This window comes from Aethina tumida, chromosome 1 (genome assembly GCF_024364675.1).
Source record: "Aethina tumida isolate Nest 87 chromosome 1, icAetTumi1.1, whole genome shotgun sequence".
In the NCBI taxonomy this organism is placed as follows: domain Eukaryota; kingdom Metazoa; phylum Arthropoda; class Insecta; order Coleoptera; family Nitidulidae; genus Aethina; species Aethina tumida.
In genome coordinates, this window is record NC_065435.1 from 50,090,419 (window position 1) to 50,113,288 (window position 22,870).

At 30.3% G+C, this 22,870-nt stretch overlaps 2 protein-coding genes across 3 annotated transcripts in view; both read left to right on the forward strand.

Annotated features, from left to right (window-relative positions):
• Nucleotides 1–12,992, forward strand: part of LOC109595293 (transcription factor AP-2-epsilon) — a 55,029-nt gene extending 42,037 nt beyond the window's left edge. For both annotated transcript variants that reach the window (XM_020010625.2, XM_049961483.1), the window contains exons 2-5: nt 8,682–9,005; nt 10,930–11,122; nt 11,911–12,284; nt 12,367–12,992. In XM_020010625.2, coding sequence (XP_019866184.1) covers nt 8,682–9,005; nt 10,930–11,122; nt 11,911–12,284; nt 12,367–12,729 — 1,254 coding nt within the window. In that variant the 3' untranslated portion in view covers nt 12,730–12,992. The remainder of the gene's footprint in view (nt 1–8,681; nt 9,006–10,929; nt 11,123–11,910; nt 12,285–12,366) is intronic.
• Nucleotides 12,993–16,439: 3,447 nt separating this feature from the next.
• Nucleotides 16,440–21,571, forward strand: LOC109595276 (ethanolaminephosphotransferase 1). The gene is made up of 7 exons (XM_020010599.2): nt 16,440–16,629; nt 17,861–17,929; nt 18,023–18,215; nt 19,299–19,594; nt 19,675–19,983; nt 20,051–20,233; nt 20,323–21,571. The coding sequence occupies exons 1-7, from the start codon at nt 16,576–16,578 to the stop codon at nt 20,383–20,385; spliced, it is 1,167 nt and encodes a 388-aa protein (XP_019866158.1). The 5' UTR covers nt 16,440–16,575; the 3' UTR covers nt 20,386–21,571.
• The last annotated feature ends 1,299 nt before the right edge of the window (nt 21,572–22,870 follow it).

Genomic DNA, 22,870 nt, shown 5'->3' on the forward strand with positions numbered 1-22,870 from the left:
ATTTTGATGTTTTAATTGGTGCGTAAAACATGTCGGCACCAATAATACAACCTGCAATATACGCCCTGCAATTAGTGTATATATTTTGTTTTTCGTGGTTACATGTAAATCAATTATTTTGGATGTCGAAACGTAAATAATAAAAATCGGTAGTCCGCAAGACACAGTAATAGAACTGTTAAATATTTGTTTTGTCCATTAGTTCTGTTTGCTCAACACTTAATATTTGTTTAACTGTAAAATGTTTTATTAATGGCTATAAGGTTTTCTAACTGAAATGACTGACAACACTGTCGGTGTGTAAAATGCCAGAAATCTTTATTGTTTTCATTTTAATTTTATAATCACGTAAAACACACATTCCTGCTTCTAACCATCCAACTATTAAACCATCAGTTTTATTATACATTATTATTGCTAACAACTCAAGAAAACATATAATCTTAATTTCCATTAATTAGATGGTCATACAAATAAGCACTTAATAAGACATGGACACTCGTTAACAAAATCGTACGCTTGGAAATTCCTCAAAATATTTGTCTGTTTACTTTCAATACCTAGAAAACCGTACTAGTCGTTTATGTAAAGGATAACGATTTCTCAGAACTTTTCGAATCGATTTAACAACGTAAAACACATACAATTAAATCAATATTTATGCGTCAATCAATTACAATAAATTCACTTGTGTTTAACCTTTTAAAAACACTTATTAATCGTGATCAAACACATTTGTGCTGTGTCTGTATTTGTCATCAAGCTAATCTCCGCCATCGAACAAGACAACACGACGCTTTAATTTAACGGAGCTTTTTTTCAGTCTTCGCAGGACGAATTTTGCTTAAACAAATAATGCGGGCCGATATGATTTATTGGAGACCGACACTAGTACCGTTCAAATTTGAGTTATTATATCAGATTTATCCGGTGTGTTGTATAGGTATAAATAAACTGGTTTGGTTGACACAGACAACAAATGTCTTAAGGTAAATTTATGAAACCTAACACATCTAAGATAATAAAATGGTTTTAATAACATTTTAAACGTTAAACGTTATTTATAAGGTGTGGCTTACAAATCGTTAATGGCATACTATAAAGTTAAATATCCGCAAATAAATTTTTATTGTTTTTTTTTTTCGGATCTTGTAACGTCTACTTTAGGACCTAACGGCACTGCCATCGGACGATCGATGTTGCTCAAAATCAAAATCAATTAATGCGAACAACGCATTCATTCACACTTCAAGCCGAACGTTTAACACCTTCGTAACTGACAGATATTTTAATTCGCCAAATTAATCAGTCGCCAATCGGACTACGTTCCCTATTCTAGGAATAACGCGGGTACTGTTAATTTTGATCGATTTTCGAGATCCTATCCGATGATCTAACCGTCGAGGAATACATAATTTACTTTTTAATGCGGCATTACGTCACAATCGCGTTAACAGTAAACTGATTGAAAGCAGCATCGCTTGCAGGGTACACATTATAAGTTAATCTATTATCCTCATATGCCTTTTGTTGTGACCGCAAACATATATTAGCAAATTGTTAAACCTATTGTGGGATCTCGTTTGCGGACTCAATTTGTTTTTTCAGTGCCGGGTCAGAATTGATTTTGCTACTCACATCGTTGGTGTAAAAAAAATTGATTGGACTATTTCGAATTAATATAGTCGATAACGTATCACGGTGAACTAATCGATTGATTTCCAATTTTTAAACGTTGATTAATTCGAGAATATGTGCAAGTAATGTGGAAGATTTTTGTAAGGTTCATCGTCAAAGGACTGAATAGACGGTGTGTGCTAAGGTAGTTGCAACGCAATAAAATCACACGTTATTATAATATTGCTTTTGTAATAAACACGGCAAAAACACCTGTAATTTTAAATCTCTTGGAAAATAAATATGACTCAGTAGAGCATGAAGTAATGTAAATTTTGAATAGCATGTGGAGAATTAAACCCAACAATTATTCGACACATTAAGTGGAAAAAAGCCTGCCATGTGATTATAATCTAATAATGCAACATTAAAGGCTAAGTATACACTTGCATCATTTGCACACTTGCCAATGAAGATAAGAATTTTGTATGAATTTTAATTGCCCCTTCACAAGTAGTTATACTTTCAAATTGCGTTAATAAACATTGATTATATCAGTGTTTGTTTTGTCTTTACGATTAGAAAAAAGGGCAAATGAGTGCAGATTGCAGTTATTTTAAGGGCGTTAACGAAAAAGTAAAGAATATTTATTTCGAAATTAAACAACAACTACTTTAATTCTAAAATTATCAATCGATATTATCAATAATAAATGAATCCTTAATTTGTAATTAGTATGTCAAATATGTAACACATTTTCTCAGCTTTTAATACACAAAAATTATAATTTAATTAAAATAATTGAGATAATTTTAATGTTATCAATCGATATTATCAATAGTAATATAAATAGTTTAGGATATATTAATTTGTTTTTAAAGAAAAATGATTATTTTGATAACAAAATTTAAATTAAATATCAATATTCTCCTCATTAGTAGTCGGATATTATCAATAATTTCAGATAATATTAAAGTTATCGATCGATAAATATCAATAGTAATATGATTTTTTTATTTAATGTGAACTGTTAAAATAATATTAATTTACTATTGTTGTTTTATATAGTAACGTAAAAACTATTTTCTTATTCAATAACGTATATTTTGCTGAATTGAGCTGGATATAAATAGAGAAAATTAAATTTTGAAAGGGATTTTTAAGGATTAAATCTGTATTATTTAATTTAATATTAACACTTAAATTTGTAAAATTTTTATAATTTGTTTTTATAAACGTCATGTCCCATGTTTTCTATAGGGTTGATGTCTGGAGATTAGGAAGGACAAAACAAAATATATCGATGCCTTGGTCTTTTAAACAATTCGTCATAATTTTGGATTTGTCTTGTTGAAACATATTTATTAAGAGCATCATTTCTTCAATATATGGAGGCAAATTGTTGTTTAATATATTCTTGTACATAAATCAGTCTAATGCCCTTCAAAAATGAGCTCTTAATTTTAATAGGAAAGTCCACTTCATCTCAGTTTTTCATTTTTTCTTCAGTTCCATACGGCAAATTCCATATCTCGTTACTTGACCGTATAGACCGTGTAGGAAATTGAATATTCTACAAAAAAAGTATCTTCAATTTTTTCATAACTCTTACCGTTTAGAAGATATCGAAGGTCAAAGATTAAAGAATTTAATAAACATTTATTTTTTACTTTTTTTAGATAAGTAAATATTATTATGCCCAACATATATTTTTGAAGGAAATTAAACGCTCTTCAAAAAAGGTTTCCTGTCGTTAACTGATTACTCTAACCATTTAGAAGATATTCTTATTCGAATCTCAATGCGTACCATTAATTATCTTCTCGCAGTCCTTGAACTAATTTCAGCAAGTCTCATATCCTCCAGGTTGGCTTTAATTTCAGTTCACGATAAGATTGGATTGTTTTTGACATTAGAATTATACAGTTATCAATTTTCTTTCAAGTTATTTGAACAAATTTTTTCATAGTTACCACTTGGCCAGCTTTTCTAAACTTTTTAAAAATACGGGAAACGATTAACTTATTTAGTCGTAAATTCTTATCCATCTCTTCTAGTTTCTTTCGTTCTTGGTAACGTTGAATTACAATTTTTCTTACAGATTCATTTCGATCAATGATTAAATAATTATAATAAGCAAAAGATTAAAGAAAAGTTTTTAATGTATTTGATCGATATATCATAAGCAATTAATTTTTATTTAGTTTCGACCACTATTCCACAGACAGATCTATAAAAAACGGTTCATATTTATTTAATGTTCCAATATGTTTTGGAAGTTGAACATTTCCGTCGCATGCCATGCAAACGCCTGCCCCGGCAAACCACATACGAGCTGCCGTACAAGGTGGCTTCCTGCTTAAACGGCCATTTAGCCAAACCAAAGAAACGAGCATCCTCGCGTTGGCACGTAAGCCTGGTAAGCTCACAAGAAGGCACAGATTAATTGCCAGTTGCCGAGGAAAATTACCCGCACACAAAACTAAATCGTGTACTTAACTCGAATTACCAACATGATAATAATCGGTGGTGTAATTGCGGGTCGAACGAACACTTTTTCTATTTATCAGATTCCGACGAGGCCGCGAAAAAATGTGCGTGGTGTGCCCACGTTCGTCTACGATTTATCGGGTTGCCGGGCGCGTAATGGCCCATTTCCGTTTTATTTTCCATTGGCTGGGGGGACCTAAAACGCGTGCTTCCTCCATGTCTAACAGTCCGGGAGGTGTTGGGTCGTGACCAAAAGGGTGGACTGGCAAATTGGCTAATTTCTGAGCAGTTAACGAATTGATTAGAAAATGGTCGACGGTGGCGCCTGATTGAATTTTAATAACCCGGAACGAAAATTGAAGAAAAAAGAAACAAATTATTCGTTTTGCTCTTACTAAGTGGAGATTGATGTTGATGTGATCGAAATTTGTTGCAAAGTTAAAAATCGTTGTTGTTACGTATAAAATTAATGTCACAGAGACTGAGACAGCCAAAAAAACACTGTCCCACTGTATTTTTCGTGTTTTTCATCTTCGAAAATTACTGATTGTGAGACATTTGATGTTTATGGATATTTTGAAATCGCATTTGAGGTATCTATTAAAGACAGCGTATTATTTATTATATGAAAATTATTCAAATGCTGATCTCTACTTGCTAACGTCAAACATTAAATATTTCATCTATTTATAAAAATCTCGAAAAGTAACATTAATGTGTGTGTGTTAAAATATTCCAAAAATTTGGAGATACAAATAATAATTAATAAAATTTGTTTATTTCCAAGAAACAACGTTAATTTTAGAAACTAAAAGTATTTCACATTTTTTTTTCTTAAGTTTTTAATTATGATAATAATAAATTACAATTATTACATTTTTAATTATTATAATGTTTGTGGATCTAAATTTATTTATGGAAATGTGCAAAAGTAATTGGAATATGAATTGTGGATATATTAATATAAAATACAAAATTGTCGACATTAAAATGAATATAAATAATAAATTTTTATTTGTTCTTTATGTTATTTTAGTTGAAAACAGTTTCAGTATTAAAAACGATTACCACAACTTGTTTTTATTAATTTTTATAACAAAACTGTCCGTTTTAAATTAAAAATATTAAACAATTCGCATGTTTGTAACATAAAAAAAATATTTATTTAAATTGATTTTAAATAATAACACTAAAGAATTTTAGTTATTTTTTATAACACACATTATTCAAATTACTAATTTTAATGAAATATTTTTTATATGAAGTATTAAATATGTTTGTATATTGCAATCAGCAAAATTTAAATAACTTATTAATTATTCAAAAGAATCTTTGCATTAAATAAAATTTAGCTATAAAAATATCAAATATTATCTTCAGAAATTTTTATATTCTTTTGTGCGAATGTTTTTTGATTTATTTGTTAAATGTAAAAGTTTGTCAAACTTGTATTTCAGTTAACTCATTTCTTTATCTTCTAGTTGTTTGTATACAATATTTGGATGGATAAATCTATAAATTCCCTTAATATTCAAATTATTTTAATGAAATTTTCTTTAAATTAATTGTTTAATTATATGTAGTTCAACAAAAAGTCTGTTCAACTTACGTTTGAATGAAACCATTTCTGAATTCTCTGATTGTTTCGTTCACGATATATTTGCACACGACTAAAAAAGTTCAATCTATAAATTCCCATAAAATCTGTCGTTAAAAAAAAAATAATTACAATATTCAAATTACTTATTATAATGAAATATTTATTTAAATAAATAAATAATATGTATACATTTTAAACAAATTTAGATTATTTATTTTCTTTTCCTTTATTATATATAAATTGTAATAGTAAATTAACAAATATTATTTATAAATTTCTTGATTTGTTTGTTAAATGTCTTTTAAAATAATGAAACTATTACAATAGAGTTCTGAAGTTCTTTGAAACATTTCAATTTCAACAGAATTTACGAAGATATTTGATAAACCACCAACAAAATGAGCTCGAACTGGATACAAAATCCCCGTGTTCAACATGCCAAAGTCGTGAGCGAGTTGAAGACGAACGTTCGAGCGTGTTGCGTGTCTCTCCGGAAAGAAACAATAGTCAAAATCGGCCGGCACTAATTGTCGTTTAGGGCGATCAAAGCGCGTCGATAGGCCGATAGGCCGGACCGCCGCCCCACCATCGGCGTTCCGGAGGAGCTTTCGCCGAAATCGGGCGCATCCGTGAAAGCTCGCGGCCACGTGCCGCCCGCCTCGAGGCCACCCCGTCACTCACTCATTCTCGCGTCATCGTAGCGGCACGGCATCCCTGCGAGCCACGGACACGGCACGATAAACCGCCGAACGCTTGACAATCACTCATACACGGAAGAAGATCGTACGGGTCCGCGGAAACATGTGCGTTGGTTTGGTGAACGGTGATTGAAGTTTTTTTTTCTTCTGCCTGTTTTGTTTTGTTTTGGTTGTTGTTGGTTTTCGGTGATTTAACTGTTGTGTGCTTCGATGCAACATGTGTGTCAAGAGGTAGTGTGCCAAATTTGAATAGGGATTACTTTTAATTTGATTCGGTACGTTTCGTCGATTTTAATTGGATTATTAGTGCGAAATTCGTTTCATTCTATGATTAGCATCGTTATCGAAGATGTGTGTAATTTTAATACGCACTGACAAGTTTCTGTAATTGTACTGGTTATTTTGACGTATTGGCACATGGACGCATAAAATCTATTGTGCTTCCATGTATTATTGATATTTACACAATAACCAGTATTTATCTAAAATGGCATTAATTTATTCATGAGTTTACTCGTACATATATTAATAATTGACATACATATTATATTATAACTGAATTCATATATTGTTTGTTAAATGGTGAATGCGCCGAGTTTAATACAAAATTTTCGTTCCGGGTTTGTCAGAGTTTGCTAGATTATTTATAGCAGTTTGTGTGATAATTTTGAAGAATAATAAATATTTCTTAGAACAACGTCCGGACAACTTTCAAGTCCAATTGTTAATAATATTGATAATTATATTAGAAATTAAAATCTTCAATTAAAAATTATAAATTAATGTAACTCAAATATTATTAAAATTCTATTTATGTCATAAAATAGATGTGACAATTTTTTAAAATCTATCAATAAATGTTTGGAGCAAAATTTTTTTAAGAATGCAATTAAATGTTAAAATTCACAAACTGATTTATGATTATAAATTATCAGTTATAATTACATACATTCAAATCATTGAGTAATACTTTACTTATTAGGATCATCATTATAGAATTCAAAAAACTAGACTACTTAAAAATATTTTGAAATTGTCTTACGAATAAAACAATATAAATTGTAAAATTAAAAACAATTTTGCCTTTCTCAAAGACTAAAAATTATATTTTAAACAATTGTCTAAATAGATCTTTCATAATATAATTTGATTTAGTCTAATTTTCTACAGATTATTTTTAAATTTAAAATGATTAAGTAAAAATCTATTTTTTAGCAATATATTATTGAATCATAAACTACAATACAATACAAAAAACGAATTTGTGTTCAATATTCAATAAATTCAATATTACTCTAAATTTCTTTGTTATTAAGAAATTTCTTGATAATCTCAGAAAATAAATTTAAAAAACTCTTATAACTAAATATTCTACATGATTTTTCTTATTTAATTTTGAAAATATAAATATTTGGAACTCCCAAAATATAATAAGTTATTCTTTTATTAATTATTCCTACCTTTTAATATTTATTCCTTTATTTGAAAATGTTTCTGAAAAAAATTAATTTTTTTGAATGATTAAATATTTGATAAATTTAAAAAAAAAAATACTTAATTAGAATTAAATACTCTAGAAATGTTTTATACAGAATATTTCTAAACAAAATTACACTAGTTTATATTATTAAATTTCAGAATTCACCAAATAAAAATATATAACGTTATTATTTAATAATAATATTTATTTTCTAAATAACTGTTACATCTATTATATATGTTTGTTTAATTTTGGAAATAGGGACGTTTAAGATACTTGAGGAGAAATTATGCCTGTTATAAAATATATAATTTAGTATTATTAAAATTAAATATGTTTATGTTTAAAACTTTAACAATTTATGAAAAATATGTAATATCTAACATATTCAGCAAATATAGGTTACTTTAAATCAAATTTTATATACAAATACTTTTCAGTAAGATTTATATATTAATAATAATAAATAAAATAAACTTAAATTACTATTTTTATAAGTTTTATAGAGACAAATGTCATTAGAATAAAGAATTAGAATTATGTTTTGAAATTGGTTTAAAATTAATAATTTTATGTACTTAGTACACCTCCATATAATCTTTTAAATTAATGCAAAAGCAACTAATACAAAAGTACACAGCCAGTTAAAGGTATTTAACTTAAGGCTAAGTTTAAACTTGACAATCCAAACAAAAGCCTATGCATACGAAATGTTATTTTTTTACATCCCATAATAATGCTTTTAATGAAAGGAAAAACATAAAACTCAAATATCGTGTTTTTTTCGTTGTTGCAGGAAAGGCTCACAGCGAGCGGACACGGTTCGCTGGCCCTCAGCGGCAGCAGTCCTGGTTACGGGGCGGGCGGATCAGGCGCCCACCACCGCGGCTCCGGCGGTCTGCACCACGCCTCCGCGGCGGCGGCCGCCATGCAGCACCAGCTGCCCCAGCCGGACTTCCAGCCGCCCTATTTCCCACCGCCCTTCCATCATCCACCCAGTCCGCCGCCTCAGCAACACCTCGACTACCTCGCCGACCCCTACGGCGGCATTTCTACGTTACATCACTACAACCAGCTGGGATTGAGGCCGCGCGATGGCGATCCGAATCACACGCATGTGGTAAGTCCGTTCGGCACGATAAATTGTACAATTTTATTTCGAAACGTACGATACGATTGCATTTTGATGTCGCGGATGGAAAATCATCCAATGTCAAAATATAATCATGTTGCTGGGATACAATCCAAGTCGAAAAAAGAGCCTTATAAAAACTTACTTTACTTTTATTTATTAAAGTAAAATTGTAACTAATAAATAAAAATCCTATAAAAATAGTAAATTTCTCTAAAGTCCTTATTTAATTTAATTCTTTATTATTAAATTTTATTTGAATTTATTTTAATTTTTTGTAAATAATGTTCTAATATTTGGCCTTTAAATCACTCTGATAATATAACATTTTTTTTCAATATTATAATAAGTAAATTGTGTATAATTTAACAGAAATTAAACTCAACTTAATATTGCTACTTATATTTTAATTTTAAAATATTAAATATATATAAAAAAGAAATGTTGTACATAAAGGTAATATCAACAAACTGTTCCAATTTTTTATAACATTTAATTTTCAAAAACTATATGAATATGGTACTTTCTCTACATCAAATATATTCAAATATGTTATGTTGAATAATAAATGATTGTACAATAATTATTGTTGGTATATATTAAAAGTAAAATTTTTAAATTAAAAGGTGTCCACAATATTAAGCCCACAAATTATTTTTACATTAATATGAAAAGTAAAAAATAAAGAATTTATATATTTAATTATATTATACATTTCTTCTTACATTTAAAATATAACATTGAAGAAAACAGGCAATTTATTAAAACATCTTTAATTAAAATCTCGAAACGTAAATAAACTTATTAACCATTATGTCGTTGATCCGTCTTTATTAAGATTGACCCCGTCACCGTTGCGGGAGCCATCCGGGACCTCGCGGGAGCAAAAGAAGGCACAGTACTCGCGAGCCTAACATATTTCCGACGTCTTGACATAGTTGCCGATCCAAGAAGGCAGCGAATTTTCAACGAAGAATGCGAACAATCCCGTTTCTCCTGAAGACGCCGATGAGACGTGCCGACGGCCCTCGAAATTCCCGATTTTCGATTCCCCTTTGCCAATGTGCACCCCCGGACATATTTTAGACCCTTCGGCGGCCGAGTTATTCATTCATAACATCGTAACGGACTAGATCGGCTTTATTAATGTCGCGCTCGTGTTCTTATTCGGGGGATGGACAACAATCAATTTTAGAGTTATTTACTTGACAAAGGGAATCTGTTTGTACGCAATGCTCCTGCTTATAGCTTTTCTTAAACGGCATTTTAGTCATTCTGATGTGAAATGTAATAATGAGGGGGCTCCGTATTGTTACTGAAGCTTATTAATATGTTAATTATTTTTTAATTAAAATGCCTTACTACAAATAACCATGGCAAAAACATTGGAATATTTCTATCAGGTTAATACAAATTTTCCAGTGCTTTCTTCTGTGTGGTTTTAATCAACAATACACGAACACTAGTCTTCAAAAAAATATATAATGTACTTTCTCATAACAAAGTAAAAGTCTTGCCTGTAGACGCAGCAAAATTTCAACACCTGGACTGGACCTCCTGCACAGATTTTTATACAAACATGAATAATTAATGTGCACATAAAAAAGCAAATTAATGAATACACGAGGTTCTCACCTATTCAATCTTACGACAAAGTATTGTCTAGGATTGTGCGATTTTTTGCTTGATTATCTATCATTTTTAATGATCAGAATGTCTACAAGTGTACAAAATGGCGGTCGAAGGAAATTGATGATCGTATAAATTTCGCAACGAACGATTTGTGTGGGCTTAAATGTAGCACACCTATGTGAATAACAGTTTAATTTGAATTCCCAGTATTTTCTGAATCATTCACAGTAATACATGCGTAATACATAGTAATTTTTAAAGGAATAATTTTTTGTTCAAGGGTCAACTTGGTCACGGAGCGAGCTTCCCCTACAGCGCGACACCAGGGGGTGGAAGGCCCGAATACACTGTGGCACCTCAAAGACATGATGATTCCCTATCGCTTCATCAAGCCTTGGGTCAGGCTGTTGAAGAGGCTCAGGGAGGAATCGATGACAACACAGGGTTCATTACGGATTTGCCTTTGTTGAAAGGTACGTAAATCAAGTATATTAACATACTATCGTGTTGTGCTCCATTAAATCATTCGACCAGTTTATAATATTTTAATGATATAATTTCTGGCTAGTCGAACGACGAATAATAATTTATGCTTATAAGTATATGAATTAATTTCTTTTTTATGATCTTGGACAATTATCTTCGGTTCAGACATGGCCTTACGGTTCTAATCTCTGGACCATTAGCTGTCACAAAGAAGGACATACGTATATATGCAGAGTGCCATCAGACAATCTATAATTATAAAAATATTACGTGTGTCATGTTCTCATCCGTCCATGAATTATAATAATATCAGATCAAATTAAAAGCTCATATAAATTACAGTTGGTAATGAGGTGGCTCGATTGTACCTTCCCCATCGCCCCCTTTTGACACACGGAAAGTTCGGGGTTTGAGCACAGATGTCAACCACGCCTCCAAACAAGATTATAAAAAGAATTAGCTGGGTACCCTTACACAGCCACCCATGGAGTCAAGATCATAGGGGGTTTTGGAATGTTACATTCGCTTGTCATTTTGGAGAGTAGCTCAGCCCACTAGACAAAGAAATGTTATTAGGGTTCTATTCTGTAAACATGGAATAAAAGTTCATTTGTGTTTGTTATTATTCAGGTTCAACGGATTTTAAATGTTAATAAGCCGAAAGTTAATTAACTTGGAAATTAAATTATGACAATAATGATAATCTGGTTTAAAACTAATACATATTCTCATTTTTAATATCCAGTTGAGTTATTAGGAACATTTTTTCTTTCAGGTATGAAGGGTGGCAAAGACCACGGAGGTGGTGCAATGGTATCGCCCAGCGATGTATTTTGTTCAGTTCCCGGACGGCTGTCCCTGCTCTCCTCCACATCCAAATATAAAGTGACTGTGGGCGAGGTACAGAGGCGTCTGTCACCGCCCGAATGTCTCAATGCCTCATTATTGGGCGGCGTGCTGCGACGTGCCAAGAGCAAGAACGGCGGTCGCATTTTACGCGAGAAACTGGAGAAAATCGGGCTCAATCTGCCGGCAGGACGTCGAAAGGCAGCGAACGTAACGCTGCTCACGTCGCTGGTCGAGGGCGAGGCGATACATCTAGCCAGAGATTTTGGATACGTCTGCGAGACTGAATTCCCAGCCAGACAGGTGCGTGAATAAATTCAATGAATTAAACCCTAATTGTATTAAATTAGGAACGCAAGTTTACTAAAGGTATTGTTTTATTTAGGTTGCAGAGTACCTGCTCCGACAACACGGAGAAACACCCAGAAGAAAGGAACAGCTCCAGGCGACCAAACAGATCACCAAGGAGCTAATGGACCTTTTGAATCAAGACCGATCTCCGTTATGCAATACACGGCCACAAATCCTCCTGGATCCCTCCATACAGAGGCATCTTACCCACTTCTCTCTTATCAGTCATGGTTTCGGCAGTCCAGCTATAGTGGCAGCCCTAACGGCCATCCAAAACTTTCTCAGTGAGTCGCTCAAGCACCTCGACAAAGTGTTTCCGAACCAGAATACACAACAGGGTCAGCCCATGCTAGTGACTTCGTCGTTAGACAAAGCTAAACTTGACGACAAAAAGTGACGGTTTTGTACAGTGCCCCCCATATCCAAGACAGTACTTTACTTAAGTGTTGTGATCTGAAGATGACGCTGTGTGACGTTTGAAACGTATTTATCGTGGCGTTCTCTTTTTGTTTGTTTGTTTTGAGACTTTGTTATATAAGTATTATTCTATTTGTTTTGTATTATTAATATTATTGCCGAATGAAATATATTTTTTTTCAGACAGTGCCAATGCCGACTATGTATTTAAATTTTGGGTAAAATAAAAAAATCAATATCAAATTTGTTTTATTAAAATATACAAGGTGACCAAGATGGGTTTGGACCGTCGTGAGACAGGTTGGTAACGGTTACTGCGGTAGTGATTCTGCATATTTCGAATCACTCATACATTCTCTGAACTCCTGCTTGCGGTGACTTTTCACTTTAAAGGTAAATTTGTCGCCTTCTGAGATGGGTTTTATCGAGAAGAGTGTTTAACTATTCAAACTTCTCATACATTTAGCCCTCCTAAATAAGAATCTATAAAAAAGATCAACCTTTTGACAATAAATCTGCTTAACTAAAATTACGAAGAAAAACCTGTATCTCGATGATGTTACAACTTATGACGAATGTTTGTGTGTAAAACTATGAATCACTAAAGTACATAAATCTACGCACAATGGTTATATTAAATACATCAATAAACAGAAAATTAATGTTATTAACTGAAGTATTTCCTTGAAACGACATATAAAGGATTGGTAAAATTTTTAAAAAATTCAGATAGGAATTTGTAACACATACATAATTCCACAATTAAATAAGTAAATACTTTTGAATTTATCATGAATACAAAAATATGCTTATAAACTCTTTATATAAAATAGATCATTTTCCATCTGTGGTATTAGAGAATGTTTAAACTCTTGATGGACACAATTTAATCGACCATGATTGCTATTGCAAAAAGCAGGAAAATGATGGTTAACAACCAACGTTTCTTCTTCATTTTTAATACTAAAATAGAATATTTATAACTTACATACATTTAAAAAAATGTATAAACATAAATATATAAATACTAACCTTTTGAAATAATTATAATCCGTTCTGCTAATCCAACAAGAAAGAGTACTTCATATATTCATAAACCAATCTATTATGATCTCCGTTTGCAATTATGTCCAATCGTACAAGTTCGAAAAGCTTGCTCTTATCATTCTCTCTAAAAGCTTTCTTTTGGATATAATATATTAAAACTAGAAACCTCTCTTAACATATGTATTTACTTCTTATTCATTTCATTTCAGCACCATACGAATGGCATCTATTTTATGCAAAATAATTATTGAACCAACCAACTAAACTCAAATAAGCATTCATAATATCCAATATAGATTGTCTTTATTAGATTTCCTCATGAATATGATGTCTGGGGATTGCACAACATATTTTAACAATTGGATTCTGGTAATTTAATGTAAGTATCTGTGTATTAATATCTGTATTTTATATCTGAAGTTAAAATCTTTGTGTAAAGTGATATATAATCCAGGTATGTTATTACCGTTATGGTACGACTATACTTGTTCTAAAATACAACATATAAAACTTTCTACATACTCCACTACAGATTCCTGTAGTCAAATTTTAAACTTGTAACATGATTAGCATTATTTTGTATTTGAATTTCCACATTTCTTTGATAATTTTAGACAAAAATGTACTAGTAATTCTCCAGAAAATGTTGAATAACAATTCATTCAGTTTTATCTTAGAATGCCCTTCTAATATATAACACAATTATATTTTTTTTGTAATTATTATATATTATATGAATGTATATTGGACAAATTTATATATAATATATTTTTTAAAATATATATAACTATTTTATGCCTGTGAAACATTTCACCAAGGTACTCAAACTTGTACCTGAAACATCCTAGAAACGTGTGATATCCGCCTTCAAATGGGTCTCTAATAAACCATTAATTTGAGTTCGCTTTATTTTGTAACATACAATAAAATTAATTTAAAAATAAACTAATAAAAACGCGTGTCTTTGATTTTCAGTATTTCCTTTGAAATTACTGATGTTCTGTGGGTTTCAATGGCGAAGACAAACCTTCTTGTGTAGCTATACTTACCAATATAAAAATAAAAAAGTGCTATAAAAGCACAAATAATTACCAAATATCACCATAGACCAAAGAAAGCGTAGCTATAAACTCACTTTGGACAGTGCACAACATTCATGTTTAAATGTAAATCAAACTCAAGAAATTGCAAAACGAGGAAAACGAATTAGACATATAATCTGTTGTTAAAAAATCACAGATAATCTACATTCGACAGAGCCATGACATTGTTAATTAATAAAAGGTGGTCAAAATTTGAAATCAGGTAGAACACGTCCCTAATGAAGAATTTCCTCTCTATTTTTTCTTCCATCGAAATAAATACAGCCCTAAAATACATATCTATAATTTCAGTATAATTTTTTCCATAATGATACATTACCGTAAACTCTGAGGGCTTCTCCTCGTTTTCTCTTCCTTTTCTCTTTTATTTTCCACGCTTCTGAATATTTTTAAGTCTATTAAAGTTTCGGTATTATTTACACAATTTAGAAAAAAGATACTCTCCATTAATTTTTATTATCGAACATTAAGACTCAAATATCTAAATGAAACTACTATGATAATCAAAATTAATCAAGAGTACTTTTTTTTAAATTAAGCAAAGAATAAGAAAAGTTAATAAATAAAATGTTCTTCCTTATTGAACATGTTCTAGCTGCTCCTACATTTTGACCTTTTTTGGAAACACATAATAAAATAAATATAAAATGTTAAAACTAATTTTTTCAGAGGTTCTTACGATGTGTTTCAAAACATTTTCTAGGTAGTTCGTAAAACGTTTTATTAACGTTTGAATTAAAATCCGCAAGAGAAATATATCATAGAAGGTTTGTATAATATATTTCCAATACCTAAATGTGTATTTTCGAAATGTTTTGTTTAACCATCGATAATGTTTATATTTATGTATATAACTACTACTTGAGCTTGAAAGTTGACAAAGGGTTGTATATTTTAAACTTGTGTCCACTTAACAACATTTAATTTAAATAATAAGCCATTAATGTTATTAACTATTTTATAATTAAAAATGTAGTTCAATCAACAAATATCCACTTTTCCGTATTGTAGTGTTTATCATTATTTCTGTACATGTATCCACAGAGAAATTATTTGTTCTCACATAACTTCTGTCACATAATTCAATTAATAAACATTAACAACATAAACAAAACAAGTTATTAGAAAAGTATTTGATTTGAACTGTGTCTACACTTTCATTTGTTCATTGTTTTAAAAATTGTAATGCCACGACTCTGGCTTTTTTGAAATAACAAAAATTAAATTACCTATCCGGAGTACCAACCACCATACAACGGAGCAACCCGACATTAACGCCATATGTCCACCACTACTACGCATGCGTGTCGTTATTGTAAACGGACGTATATACAGTAGAGTAGAAAATAGGCAATAAAAGAAAAAAAGAAATCGAAATAAATAATTGTTTAAAATTTACGTGTATGTAATGTAAAAAGCATCATATGATTTGTAACACTGAAGGATTCTGCAACTTACCGGGACAATCGCCACGGCAGTACAACAATCTTCTCATAGATGTCCGGATCAAAAGTATCGGTATATTTAAAAATGGCGACTATAAGATCATGCTTTTGATGCCGATAAATTGTAGTGTTTTTCTAATTTAAATTAAAGTAAGTGGAAATATGAGTTAAAACATATACGTGAGTGTAAAATTAGACTGTACCGATAACATTTGAAATAAACTGTTAACTATGGAGGTGGAATACCTAACAAGTGACCATTTAGTGGGCTTTGATAACTACAAGGTTAGTATCTGTTATTTTATATATTTATTAAATGATATTAAAAAGGTAGTTTGATTTATTCGTTTACGAAAATCACAAAAAATCACAGAAGAGTCATCCAAAAATATTTAACAAACGACTCACAAAATTTCTTGTGACAGGTATGATATGCAAGTTTTTAAGTGTTTTAAGAATTATTGATTATCATAATTAAATAAAAACACTAAAAAGGATGTGGACTATTTTGCGAACTTAGGGATTTTATTTAATCTAGTAAGTCATATCTCTTGAAATGGGTTTATTAGCATTTCACTTAGAAGCGTAAATTATCTTATTGGTACCAAAAATAATCTTTGCCAAATGTAAACAAAATCGTACGATTTTTTATTACAAATAATATCTAGTACTTAACTAATAGTATCGAATAAATTTTGTAACACATGTTTCTTATCATTTAAGAACGAATTAGCGTGTAAGCTTGTAGTGCAGTTTAAATTTGCAACTTTGAATATAACTCTGGAAAATAATTACATGCCATTAAATTTAATGTATGCCTAATTAATGTCGCCAAATTAACAAGTAAAATTAATATTATAAGGGGTATTAATTTATTATTGTCCTTTTATATAAAATTTAAATTAAATTAATTGATTTAGAGGTCAGGTAACAAATAAACGTGTAGAACAAATTATTTACGAAATTTATTATTTTTAATTATGAATATATCATTTATCATTTTGACATTTATGTTGCAAGTGTTAACAAAGATTAAGTAATCAATTTTGTGGAAATGATGTAAAATAATCTCTACTGATTCGATTTATTTGTTATATTATTATTGTTATTAACAGATTATATCTATAACATGTATTGTAATACCTATGCTACTTATAAAACTCTTGTCAAAACAATAATGAGTAATATTATTTATTCATTTATTTGACGAGTTTACGGATGTAAAATGCTTTAACGATAAGAAGGTCGACCTTTCATACCATCTGATTCAAGATATATGTATGAGGCCTATATTGTTTTATTGGAACTTATGTCAACTGTTTGCACAATTATGTTAAATTTAAAATTTTAATTTACACTATAATAATATTTTGAACATTTCTGTGATCTTTTAAACGAAAAAAAGTAACTAGTAATATTGACAATTGTATCAGAAATTTGAAGAAGGATATCACTTGATGTTTGTATACGATTTTTATGGTACAACATTTGAAAAAAAATTACTTATTTGTTACAGTATAGTTGTAAGGACACCGGAATTCTGAGTATATATGTTATGCACCCGTTCTGGAATTGGTTAGTCCAAGTAAGTAACAAACATTTTGTTGTTGAAACCTCAACACAAATTGAGATCCTAAATTTTATAATATATGTATAATATATTTAATTATATTTCTAGTTCTGTCCAAAATGGGTTGCGCCCAACTTGTTGACTTTCTCAGGGTTTCTCTTTGCTGTTGCCACATTTGTGATGTACGGCGTTATAGATTATCATTTTTATTCGGCCGATCCCGATCATCCAGAAGTTCCCGCATTACCCAATTGGACCTATCTACTGGCCGCTCTTTTTATATTCCTAGCTTACACCTTAGGTGAGTAACTACGCAACACGTCCGTTACAAAATATTGATAATTTTCAACAGTGTTGACGATGTGGAATCACTTTTTTAAATTTAGTTCTATTTGCTATGTTATCTTATCAAAATGTTTCATTTTTTTATACATCTTTCTGACGTATAATCTCCAGAACTTTTCAATATAAACGAGCATTGTCGCAATTAATGTAATGTAACATTTCATAAGTATAATTTAGTGTGCACCAATGATGTTTAAAATTGTATATTACATAAAGTATTTCCGCTCAGTCTTTATATAAATGCCATGCAAATTGTTAAAAGTTTATGCGGATGTATTATTTGTCATATTTATTATTTTTTAACATAATTATACAATAATATAATTTCAAGTTTTGTTTAGCAAAAGAGGTATCTCAAAGTTCACCTGAAGTATTATAGGTATACTAAAATATTGTTTCCTTTATGACTTTCTAAAATTCTTAAAAATATTTTATTTTTTATTTAACCAGTTTTAATTTTAACAAAATAATAAATAATTAAATTAATTAATTGATAATTAATAAAACATAATAAAACTTATGTGTTAAAATATCGTTGACAATTAATGTTTCAAAATTAACAAACATTGACTCTAGGTCATGACGACTACAAAAATATCATAATACATATACATATACATATACATATGTATGTATCATTTAAGTTAGTTTTATGTTAATTGACAATATATACGTATAGAGTATTTAAAATAATTTAAAACCTTTTCCATTTGAAGTTGAATAATTATATATTGGACAGTCATAACAACATACTTTGTGCATTTCTAAATACCGTGTAGCACAGCACATTGTTGTTGTTTTAAGCATTTTTAATAAGTACTTGTATTAATTACTGATGTTATTAAAGTTCAAAAGTTCAATACTATATAAAACTTTTGTTTTTACACTTAATTTATCCATTATACTATTAAAAAATTTACATTATTTTAATTCTAGAAAATACATTTTGGCATACAAATATAAACATATATAATGTATTTTTTTGTAAAACATTATTAGTTGTCAGTTTTTACTAAATTAAATTGTTATATTATTCCAGATGGTATCGATGGGAAACAGGCACGACGGACAGGCACTAGCGGTCCCCTCGGAGAACTTTTTGACCACGGTCTGGACTCTTACACGGCCGGACTCATTCCTATATCGATGTACTCGATATTCGGTCGCGGATCACGGTTTAGCATACCGCCCACGCGCATGTTCTTTACAATGTGGAATGTTCTAATAAATTTTTATTTGTCGCACTTTGAAAAGTATAACACGGGTATATTGTTTTTGCCTTGGGGATATGACTTCTCAATGTGGGGCATTATCATTATATTTTTAATGGCCGGGGTTAGTATTATGAATAGTCCTACTCACACACTATGTGCAAATGTTTCGTGATGGTTTTATAACTTGATTACATGTTACAGATTCTGGGGAGTCATAACCTCCAGTTTGCCCTTCCGAATGGAATAACAACTGGTTTGGTGGTCGAATTGCTCTTGTACATTTCGGCCCTTGCATCGAACGTGCCGATAGTAGTCTACAATATTTACAAGTCATATAGGGATAAGACTGGCCATATGCGGTCGCCGAGTGAGGCGTTACGACCGCTCTATCCGATTGTAATATTTTTTGTTCTGTCTCTAATCTGGATGTTAAAATCGCCCTCGAATGTGGTGGAGACTGATCCCAGAGCATTTTTCTTTCTCTTGAGCAACATCTTTTCTAACATTTCTGTAAGTATTTTGCAAACACTTGGTACAATCGACTATAAATAAACTTTTGTTTTTCTCGTTGTTTCAGGTTCGACTGATTGTTGCTCAGATGAGTCACACAAGATGTGATTTTTCTAATTGGTTGCTGGTTCCAACAGCGGCCTGCGTTTTAATATCGGTGGGCAGTCAATGGGAATCGCTAGAGCTCTCTTTGCTTTACTTTTTATGCATCTTTACAACAATTGCACATGTGCATTATGGAACATGTGTGGTAAGTTACCGAATTTCATCTTATGCAATATTACTTTCAAATAGTAATTGCATTTATCTGCAGTAGTAAAATGGCATTTTATGTTCCAGGTACGTCAAATGTGCAGGCACTTTAAGATTAACTGTTTCTCCATAAAAAAACAAACTGATTGACTACTTGCCGACAACGCGTGATTGCCAGTCAAGTGTTGTCCCTCGGAACCCCAGTTTAAATTTCATTTAATTTAGAACCCCTACCACTGTTTTTAATCTAATTTATTTGTTTGGATATATGTACATTTTGGTTTTTTATAAATTAATTCTATACAAGGCGATTGGTCCCCATTGAAAGCAGTTTATCTCGAATAGTATTGAAATTTTGAGAATATGAATATATATATATATATATATAAAATACCATTTACACTCATAGTTAAGAATTTCATATTCGAATTTATCAAATATTTCATGTCACTATGTGCCAGTTTTTTTGTTAATATATTTAAGTTAAGTACAAAAATTTTATTTTTTTTTTTCTTTCTCGGTAAAAACCTTAATTAATTCATTTATTATGTGAAAGAAACATACATGGGATTAAAGTAACCTTTTAGTTTAATATATCTACATATTTTTTAGGAAATTAAGGCACATTCTAAAACACAGTTTAGCTAATTTTATTAAACATAAATAATTAATTATAGTGCAATAATATTTTTGTCTAGTTTTGCAAGATTTTCGAATTTTTCTATTGGTTTTTAACATATTTTTGATGAACATTTTTTGTAATATTCTACCAGATTTTTTTTGGTAACTGGGTACAATAAAACTGATTTCATATTATAAAAATGGTGACCACGTCCTTAAAATAGTATAGTATATATTCTCGTAAGTATTATTTTATGATCAAATGGTACTCTATAAATAAAAGTATTTTCTGTTCACAATTGATTTAGAACATTTACATACAATATATAATAAAAAATAACGTTAAAACCAAAATTATACGTATACCTAAATTAATAAATGTTGAAAATACTTTTATTTAAAATCTATTCCAAAGATTAATATTTAATTATCATATATTAGTGTTTTTTCAGTCTAGACATTCTGTAAGTATATTATAAAACATCAAAGTATATTTGACTATAATATGATATACGAAAAGAAATCAAAATACTTTAATGTACTTTTGCGTTGACTAGTACACAGAATAGAGAATTTGTATATATGTTACAAAAATTATGATAAGTTTATTATTATTATTATATTTGGGGTACTGACATTTCGGTTCTATAAGTTTTTTGTAATGAACAGGGGGACTGAAAAAAGAAATACTCAAATAAAATATATGACAACCATATTATGCATTTATGTTGATCTATGTGTATTCTCTTTGTTGTGATACCGTTTGAATAGCACTCTTATTTTTATACCGTTGTGTGCCATAAACCTTTATTTTAACAATATAGTCATGTCCATAAAACTGTTAATTATTTCCTTATGTACAAATAAAGTCATATTTGAAATAATATTGGGTATTTTTATATTAAGGTTTATGGAAATATAATATTTTAGACTAACTTTTGGTTACTATAAATCTGTTAATAAATTATAATAATTGTCAATTTTCTCTTTAATAAGGCAGTGAGAAAAGAAAAATTCCAGATATATAACGAAACATTGAAGATTATAAGAAATGTTTATAATTTTGTTTAATATACAGTGTATTAACTGGTCAATTTTACCAACATGGCATGGCATGAACTAAAACAGTAGCTACTTCAAATTAATTGTAAATGGCTACAGATTACTTTTAAGAATTAATTAAATTGCGGCTTCAAAGAAAAAGTGATAAAATCCCTGATTTGTGTGCTTCCTATCAAACACTGGTTACAATTAGTGGTTGCACATATCAGATCATAAAGCATTACAATCCAGTGTCGAAGTGGTAACAAATAGACAAATACTATATACACAGTGGTCAAATTTTAACAAAATTTGTTGTATAGCTTCGTTTTATACGAGTCATACATATGAAGACAAAAAGAGATTTTTAGTTGTTTGTCGAAGAATTTTTGTGCTATTCCTTTTTTTTGTACAATCTTTGTATGTGGAAAGGCCCTGCATTAAAGGTTCCGTTACTCAGTCAATGGGAATCCGGCTTGTTGGATGGTCCACAGTTTGTACTTACTTTCACATTTCAATATCGACGTTAAACTTTCGAGTTGTGTAGATAGCATTAGGATATTGAATAGGATGATATCTTTAGCGATAAATCCCGATTTCGTTTGACTACTGATATTACACGAGTTATTTGGAGTGTTTCCAACTTCAACATAAATTTTATTACCATAGTTAACAAGATCTCCGGATTTGTCACCGACAGACCACGTGTGGAATTCGTCTACATCATCGGCAGAAAACTTGGAAATGAAGTTGACCACCTCATTAGATCAGTTTTAAGACAAGTTGGTGAGTGTCTGGATCTTCGAGAAGTTCAAACTCATTAGTATTAAAAAATGTTCATGAATGTATTCAGTTCATCAAAAATCAAATGAAATTTGGCCACTGGATCTATGTTTTAATTTCGTGTCACTTTCCGTGTTAACACACTATAAGTGGATCGGGTAAAAATACCCGTCTCGAGAACTATTGATTA